The sequence below is a fragment of the Centroberyx affinis genome, unplaced genomic scaffold (genome assembly GCF_046629955.1).
Source record: "Centroberyx affinis isolate AG114_WGS23_722 - 3 ecotype Tasmania unplaced genomic scaffold, CSIRO-AGI_Caff_v1 ptg002364l_1, whole genome shotgun sequence".
Lineage (NCBI taxonomy): Eukaryota > Metazoa > Chordata > Actinopteri > Beryciformes > Berycidae > Centroberyx > Centroberyx affinis.
This window is the reverse complement of record NW_027280624.1, coordinates 273,190-282,670: the sequence shown is the minus strand read 5'-3', so window position 1 is coordinate 282,670 and position 9,481 is coordinate 273,190. Positions and strand designations below refer to the sequence as shown.

At 38.6% G+C, this 9,481-nt stretch overlaps 1 protein-coding gene across 1 annotated transcript in view; it reads right to left on the bottom strand.

Annotated features, from left to right (window-relative positions):
• Positions 1–1,381: 1,381 nt before the first annotated feature.
• Positions 1,382–9,481, bottom strand: part of pde4a (phosphodiesterase 4A, cAMP-specific) — a 47,956-nt gene continuing 39,856 nt past the window's right edge. The window contains 16 exon segments of the mRNA XM_071533442.1: positions 1,382–2,175; positions 3,155–3,314; positions 3,449–3,548; positions 3,639–3,713; positions 3,820–3,909; positions 4,138–4,207; positions 4,680–4,770; positions 4,859–5,026; positions 5,154–5,237; positions 5,428–5,506; positions 6,679–6,763; positions 7,371–7,500; positions 8,319–8,436; positions 8,736–8,793; positions 8,890–8,985; positions 9,236–9,352. Coding sequence (XP_071389543.1) covers positions 3,168–3,314; positions 3,449–3,548; positions 3,639–3,713; positions 3,820–3,909; positions 4,138–4,207; positions 4,680–4,770; positions 4,859–5,026; positions 5,154–5,237; positions 5,428–5,506; positions 6,679–6,763; positions 7,371–7,500; positions 8,319–8,436; positions 8,736–8,793; positions 8,890–8,985; positions 9,236–9,352 — 1,508 coding nt within the window. The 3' untranslated portion in view covers positions 1,382–2,175; positions 3,155–3,167.

Here is a 9,481-nt window from a genome sequence, read left to right as displayed (position 1 = left end):
TCAAAGATTTTGTTTGGTTGCATTGATTGGGTACAATTTGTTATTTTTCTTCCATTATTTAATTAGTTGCAGTTCTTACAGTGTATGCAGATTTTAGACTTAGTTAGATTTTTTTATTTCAATCAAACTGTGTTCAATTGTGTTTGTAAAAGTCTGTGGTAGCTTTTGTTGCAACATAAAATAATTTAAACAGAAAAAATTCAAAATAGCGCCAACAAACTTGTATTATTTGGGCGACTTTAAGCTTGTAGTTTTAACTTATTGTTAACTTAAAAACTATTTATTATGATTATTATTATTGCCTCGTATAAAGTATGTTTTGTGTATATTTATGGTTTATTTCATTATATTTGCAAGTTTAAAAGATTTTAAGTTTGCCAAAATTGTGGTTACACCATTTTGTTTCTTAAAAGGGGGACAAATAGATTAAAAAACAGCTTTAGAAGTACGATTTGGAAAAGTTCTCCATAGTCAAAGAATGCACTGCTATATTTAACTAATTGAAGTGTATAAACATACATGCTGTGTGCTAGATGTTATGCCTTTACTGCCTGTGTTCTGTTTGTCTTGTTAAATGAAAATCTTTTGATTATTTAATCTAATCACAGTCTTGTTTTTTCAACCACTCTGAGACCCCCTGACGGGACACGGGACGGGCCCTGCAGCGTGGCTGTGGCCTATTAGAGGGTCCAGCAACAAGCCAGGCACACAGGCCATGTCCTGGGCTTGGTACACTCTCAAGATGCTTTCCTGTCGATGCTGATGGGTTAATAAATATAAGGATGATTATCGAGGGTTGCGTTTCCCCAAAGGCATCATCATGCTGACATCATCTTAATATCAATTTATGCTAGTGAGACAAAGACGTTCTTTAGCGCCAAGATGCGCTTGGAAACCCAGCCAAGAGCTCCGGCAAAATATTAGAGAGCTCACAACAGCTGCAGGAAGGTTTTCTTGGGAGTCACTTGGGTAGGGAAGGGGTGAGTGGTCCTTCTGTTTCTCAACCAACTGTATTTTGTGTCTATTTATTTAGAAGAGGGGACACAGTAACTTAGTGATGTTTTTCTTACATTTTCCTGGAATGGTAGAACAAATCAAAGGTGAAAATGATCAAAACAGTTCTGCTGACACCAATGTCAGTGGAAGAAATACAAAATCTCATACTTCCAAACATGACCAAATGAACAATGACAAAATTTAACAAAGAAAAAAAAATAAACCTTTCAGTTTAGTCTAGGATATTTATTACTGGGATTTCAGCTGAAGACGCTTGAAGACTTTTTCATGGAATTGTTTAATTATTTGTACTTTACATGCCAGAAAAAAAATAAAAGTTACAAATCTGAGTGACCCAATTTTTTTTATTTAACTTAGTGTCAAAATGATATTATTGACCAAACACATGAAGAGAATGCCATTTGTCACCATCATGTATGCATATATACTAATCAACCAAATAATGAAATTATGGTTTCATCTGACTTGCTTGCTTTCACAGCACACCACTTGCAATAAGTCTCAGAAATTATAGAGGCAAGACACAAAGATTAGAATTCCTTTTGACGCCAAAACACATCGTAGCAAGCGCTGCATTTTGCAATACACAGGATGTTTTAAAAAGTAGGTATACATTTTTATAAACATTACATCAATGCAGACAAAGGATTGTGCAAGACAGTGTGTGAAGGCGTCGCAGAGGGAATGCATTTGAACACTTATGCATGAGAGGACATACGTGTCATTTCCTGGTATTAAGGTTTTAGAAGTATAATTTGTAGTATTAATAAATGCTAAATTGAATGTTGATTTGTAAGAATGACTAAATTTGTTAAAAATGACTAAAATTATAGTTGTTTTTTTTAAAACTGTATAACTGCTTTTGAAATACCCAGTGTGGCTTGAGAAATCAATAATTACAAGTTGGCAACATGTATAATTACCAATGAAACGAAAGGAGGCAATAGTTTGGAATATGTTAAAAACAACTTTATTTGAAAACAATGGAATGATGCTATATGTTGACACAAATATGAGAAAAGACAAAAGAATAGAAGAAACTACACATTGGAATTTCCCTCCCTTATTCTCGATTTTTAACTGAGGCCAGGGTGGTGAGGCTCGCCGTAGCAGAGCAAGTTCATGTTGCTGCAGTCCCTGTGGTCCCTTAAGAGCAACCTGCAAGAGAGAGCACATATAGGTTCATTTCAGAGGCTTGTTCACTCAAGCCATGACTTCATAGTTGTTGCATTAGAGGCAGGGAAATTCAGTTGCATTTAGTCCCCACAGGTTTGATTTCGAAAGAGTCAGCATTTACCAGTATACAGGAACTAATGTACCTGTCCCTTGTGCTATTTTAAGATGAGCACCTACGTATAAACCTAGCTTGGAAGTTAGAGGAAATGGGGGTGAGTGAGAGGGGGATACGTAAATGGGGTTAGATGTTTTGTTGTGTTAGGTCCATGACACATCCAGAAGGATCAAGAGTTCTGCTGTCCCACATCCACTCACCTCCACACTCGCTCTCAACCCTTGATCAGACTTATACTCATCTACACTACACTGATATTTAAGCTACAATACCTACTCTACTATATCACCATCAATCATAAATAACACAAAGAGGAGAAATAATTCTCAAGCTAAATGGGAGTTTAAAACGTCACTTCCATCTGACCAATAACAAATCACTGAATAAGAGTAAGTTGTAATAGCATTTTATAACGTTTGTCTCTTTAAAAAGGGAAAACACCTGACATCTATTAACTCATCTATCCTGCATCAGTAAATTCTTAATATTTCCAGTTGTTTGTTTATCAACAACCAACAATGAAGTCAAATGAAGTTGCATTACCTTGCTCTTCCTGCTCTGTGCTGTTCTGCTCTTCTTCTAATAGGAAACTGTTATTACAATGGAAAAGGATTTTCTTCGCAATAAAATGCTGTAATGTTGTAGCTACACATAATGAAGCTCTTACTATCATTGAATAGTAATTGGCTTCAATAAGCACCATCTAGAAATGATGGTGAATTGTTGATTGTAAATATAGTTATTTTTCTTTGGTAACAAATCATTGTACTTGTGCTCAAAGGATGAATCCGGTGAGCCATTATTCAGGTTTGCCAGCTGACATGTATGTAATTCTAAGAAACTTACAACTAGAGTGAATCTAGAGCTCCTCGTGCCCGTGAAGAGAAGAGTCCAGGCTCGGCGGCTCCTGGCAGACAGCGGGGGTGATGAACTCCATCAGGTACTCACAGCGACTGGGCTCTGAGGTAGATGTCACAACTGTCTCCTTCCCACAGGTTAGCTTCACCTGAAAGAGAGAGAACATCAAGCTATTAGTGCTTTGTCCTATGAGGAAACATCAAGGTGCTAAAAATCAGCTGTGGACAAGGATCAAGTCTGGGGATCAAGGATCAAATCAGGGCTTGAGTGGCCGAGACTTACTGTGGTGGATCTATTGGGGCCTTGCCAGCACCCTGTTCCATGTTCATACTTCATCAGAGCGTAGACATCACCCTCAGGACCTGCCCATGTTCCCCAGGTTCTAGAGAGAGGGAATGAGGGTGAGTCAAGTGAGCTTTTAAAATAAAACTAACAAAGCATAACAGATAGACAGACACCGGTACTCCCTTACCCTAGGTTGGTTTCTGATCCGCCGTACTTGGGTTTCTGGGATACTCGGTTGAACGGACAGAGCCTGTAGATGTACCTGAAAATGAAGGAGGTGCTTAGTCTCTCATAATTGGGAATTCATACCAAATAATAAATAAGATAAATAGAAAAGATCTTCTTCCAAAGGCAGAGGGTGAACATACTCTCCAGTAGTTAACTCATAGCACTGGCTGTACATGTAGGCAAACTCAGCGCTCGGCCCAAAGTCAAAGGAGATCTCCTTCTCAAGGCTCCTGCAGAGGAAAAGCAAAAACAAAATTAGATCAGTATTGTTTGTCAGACAATCAACCCCAAAATTTGTGTTTTTTGTAGTGTTCAATTAATAACACTGTGATTATGCTGGTAACAACATTAATCTTCTATCGGCTGCAGCTGTCAAAGTTACGCTGCAGTTGTGGTAGCAAACGCTGTGATTGCATTTCTGGGAACGAAGCCCATTCATATTCATGCTGAGGACTTACTTGATCTGATCATCCACTTCACGGAGAGCTCTCTCAGCCTCATCAAATTCATCCCTGGTTTTCTGAGCAGCTGGGAATCAGATGCACTTAATTAAAAATATGCCTTCGCGGTAATAAAACTCTAAATGACATCAATAAGGCCACATGCATATATGTACATACATATATACACATATAGTCTAGATTTATATACATTTTTAACCAACTTTGACTCTGCTTCACGTTGTGAACAACAACACCTCTCAGCTGTTCTAAAATCAATGTAAATCACAGCTTTATTCAGTCAGTTTATTGCTTTTATAAAAAGGTTGGCAATATACCATTGTAATAAATAAGGAACACAAACGTTAAATAAATCAATTTTTCGTCTTCCGATAAGCAATATAGTTATACTACCAGGATGACTGGTGATTTTAAGATAGCGCATTAAAATTTTAATTAACACCCATGCAGTTACGTGACTCAGCTAAATCAGAATTGAGGATTGGAACCATCTGTTTTATAAATATACACACATATATACAGTATATACACACGCTCACCATCAATGAGGTTCTGTGTCTCTTGGTCATAAGGTGGCATGGTCTCCTCGTCAGCATCTTTCTTCTCCTGAGTCCGCGTCGTAGGAGGGATCTGCATATCAAACCCAGATAGAGTGACTCACTGCGACAAACCTGAGACTCCCACAGCATAGAGTGATGGAGAAACTCAGTCAGCTTACCTTATCGTCTTCCTCGTCTTGGTCTTCTTCTTCCTCCTCTTCCTCCTCTTCTTCCTCCTCCTCCTCTGGGATGTCATCCTCGGGGTATTGATCGGAGTCGTTGTCGGAGACTGGCTCCCTCACCTCTTCCTGCGGGGTCTCCACGGGTGCTGGGGTGTCTGCTTGGGCCTGATGTCGACCAAGTCACAAATTTAGATAAGCTGTGGCTTCTTCACACTGGGAATATACTGAGAGAAGACTATAGAGACAATACAAGTATATCTTATCTTATATCTCATCGTACTCAGGTTCTTACCTCTGATATGTATTTTTCTTTGATGTTACTCCAAACGGTCTCAAATGCTGCTCTATCCACTTTGTCCAATCCTCCCAATAATCCCTAAAAGAACCAAAGACAATCACAATGTCTTGTTTTGTTCAGCTCAAAATGTGATGTACAATAGATAATTATTCATTATGATAATCACACATTATTATGTTTAAAATGTCTGCAAAATTCTGCATAGTGATGTTCAGAGTTGATATAGAATGGATTTCCTGAAGTACAGAAGAATTACAGAGCAACTTACCTGAACCTCTGCCTCTGTCAGTGAACCATCTGAATCTGGGTCCAGCTCAGCGTGGGACAGAAGCTCAGCCACTGAGACACTGAGATAAACAAAAACACAACATCACCCACTCAATCACAGTAATGACTTGCTAAATGTCTGCAAGTCAGCCAATAAAGAAGACCTAGAAAAACACACAATTATTGGTAACAATCACTCAAAATGGCCATATAGATAAACAATATGAGTAATGATCTGTAATCTCTGCTCTCTACTCTGTTTGTTCAGAAAAAATATTAATTTCAAGTGGGTACGTAACGAATGTTTGTGACAAGAAATTACATGATACAATATTTTGATATTGCGGAGTTGCATCAAAAAAAAAAACTATCTGAGAAATTACATTCAAAATGGTCTTCTCTCTTTTGTTTGAACACTTAACACATACTAGTCATCACACTTCTGGTGAGCCCAGCTGAGCTGACTACTGTTAAGACGTAGGCAACAAGATGGACAGTATTTTGGATTTCCAATTAAGGAACAACACAGCAACAACACAACTGACAAGACAAAGACTGTTTGGAAGTATTGTAAGAGAGCCTCGCCTTGCAGGTAACACTAGCAACACAATGCACCATGTACAACGACTTCACAGTGGAAAAACTCCAGGTGCTGGTATAAGGTTAGATGTTGTGTTTGAGTCTTAAATACAGTTTAGTCTTAAAAACTTTGTGTTTGAGTCTTAAATATAGTTTAGTCTTAAAAACTTTGTTGTGAAACACTGTTTCTCTTTGCACTAATTCCCCTAGTTGTGCAAATGTATACTTCACTGTTTCACTGTTTTTTTTTAATATCTTCAGGCTTATTTGGGGATGAAATTGCGTTTTATTTGAACTGGTATTAAAAAGGTATTTAAAAGTTTTAAATTTAACTTACAGAAACCTTTGGTCACCATGTTTATGGTTTTCACACTTGTTTTGCCTCAGAAATTAATTTTCATACTGCACTATGTACATCCTACTTTTCATACATACTTCAATACTGAACGGTGAACCCAGTACTGCGTATCAAACCAAACCGTTAGCTTTTGTTACATCCACAATTTCCATTGAGCGATAATTTCTATTTTTAAGAAACGGTTACAACAATTGTTGGCACCTTCTGCTGCAAAGCATATTAAAGAACCTCCCTGGTAAATTCGACTATGCTGTATGCTGTATAAATCTCACTTTACCAAGGGTGCTAGTAATTCTGCAGGGTACCAATACTCACGAGCCATCTGCATCATCATCCAGTTCGCCAAAAGCCTCAGCCATCCTAACCTTGTCCTTCTCCATATGGATGAGAGCTTTTTGATCTGAAACAGGAATGAGTGAAATGAGACACTTTCTTACTGCATATTAATGATCAGAAATGGTGATCATATGCACTCATTCCTATACAATGTAAGCACATAATATGGCAGAATCATATTTGTGAAACTTCAGGAGAGTGAATTTTAGAATACAAAAATAATAGCGCACAAGATTTAAAATGCAACAATACACAGGAGTAAAGAAACACACTGTGTTTAGGCATCTGGCCTGCAGAAATGTGTAGACTGATTACAGTTATAGTTAACAATCTTGCTGCCTGTAAACATTAAGTGCATTTCAGTTTTACTAAGGCATTTATGTGACTAATATTAGTTCACTATTAGGTTAATAAAATAGACTATTAATTATATTAGTTAAATTGAACATATTAACAAAGGATTAGGCAAGCCATTTCATCTGCATTGAAATTTAAATTGGATCTGGGTCAGTTAGATTATTTTTGCCCTTTTGAGGTGTAATTATATCTGTTAATTTGGACAAAGGTAAACCGACTATAGAGTCAAGTATTAGGGATGTAGACATAATCCTTGTCATGTGGTGCCTAGAACAAACTGCAGATGGTGATATACTGGCCACATCTCAATTTACCTTCCCAGGCCTTCAGATGGCGCTCTTTAGCTTCTTTTTCTGGCTGCTCTGCAGTCTCCTTCACAGTTCTCAGGGCCTCCACCTTCTCTTCCATACCCTTCTTACTGACCTGCAGTTCTGCTAGTTTACCCTGTTGAGACAGATGAATTCAATAAATAAACTCAAACATAACCTAAATCAGCATAACACAATACCAGAACAGTTTATGACAGCTCGTAGACATCTACTCCAAAGAAAAACACTGCATGAACGTTGCACATTCTCTGGTCAAAGATAGCAAACAGGGCTGGCCACAGAGAAAGCTATTGTAGCATAATTTACCAAGGTAATTTCATAATGCAAAAGCAAAATACGAAGTCCCAGTCATTGTCAGCTTGGAAGACCTGGCAACTCCTCACTCCCAAATTAGCTGAACTGTTTTTTATTGCAGTCGGACTTCGGGTAGCAAGCTGGTTTCTGGCTTTGAGTGAGTGGTTCTGATTCATTATCACAGATAAGGATTTCACTGTACTAGACCACAAAACATAGGCACAAACAATTGCATTACCTGCACCTCTCCACCCGTCTCTCTAGCACAGTATGTGCAGTCACATCCAGTTAGCAAACTGGTAGTTGTAGTTGTGTCAAATTTGGCTATAATCTGTAAGGTGTGGGACATCATGTAACTCCTACTACCTCCTCTGTAATTGGTGAATAAAGGTGATTCTGGCCTTAACACCTGAATCTCAGGCCTTCAAACATAAATTCGATTTAATAGTTAAATATACACTAATTTATATAGAAATGTTTGAATTTCTTTGTTGAATACAGTAGCTAATAACATTTAAACACTAACGCATCTCTGTATGCTATCCTGATTAAGCTCTGACCCAGAATGGAGACATATTTCATTGCTCTGAACATGTTTTTGCTCAATACAACCCCCAAAAGTTGTTTTGTCATTCACACCTGTTTCTCTTCTTGGCCCCTCTTGGCCTCATGTATAAGTTGCTGTTTAAGCAGAAAGCCCTCCTTGGCAATCTCTGCCATCTTCTGCAGGCTTTCTCTCTCTTTGCGCCCCAACTCCCTGTAGATCACACAGGACATAAAATATTTGACTCACAAAGTAGGAAACAAGAAATATGCACTAGAAAAGTCACTGTGCTTCTAGGTTTCAACTCAAATCACACTCTCACACACACACACACACACACACACACACACACACCTTTATGTTAATGAGTAAACAAATAAATTTGCTCTAAATTTATTTTGAGTCCAGTTGCATGGCACCAAAACAACCAAATATCAACAATGAAGAGAAACATAGCTTAGATGTTAGAGAGTGGGTATGTCATCTGAGTTAAAATTCAAAGACATTCTCACCTGCAGGTGTTCTGACAGGCGGCACCACTGTTGTACTCATCTGTTGTGTCACAGCAGTCTGTAGAGGAAACACACACATTGATCAAAACCCTGGTCACACTGCATGCCTGAATAAACGATTCATTGCAACTCAGGGGGGGAAACATATTCTTACCACAGATGCCGTCATTGATGCGGGAGGAAGGGATGAAGGCTGATCGGAAACCTGCGTTGGTGCAGTGGAAGCTGCCATTGGGACAAGCAGCGGTGCCTGCAAGAAAAGAAATGCATTATTCCTGCAAATCCATGGCTGGCTGTTACCATCAATATCTAGCAAATTTAAGGATGACACTGATTAAGTAAGCTGCCTATGACTTCTCTGAGAGACTGGTGTATTTAATTCAATGCACTGTGACAAAATAGTGAATAACAAACACTCTCAAAATGATTTTCAGCTTGTCATGCTTTTGACTGATGGGAATCTTCAGTAACTTGGTTGCCAAGATGTGAGATGAACGCACCTGGTTCGTCAGAGCCATCCTGGCAGTCACAGTAATCGTCGTTCACTCTGTCAAAGGGAATGGTGCGGGAGCCATCCAGGCAAGCGAAAGGTTTATTCTCTTCATAGAACTGCCGCTCTGTTGGGGGTCAACAGAGGAAACGAGTCAGTGCAATGGAATCTCCAAAATTCAAAGGGATTACATTGTCAATTTAATTTCACACTAGGGCCACAGATATGCAACTGTACATGTGGAGCACATCTTATT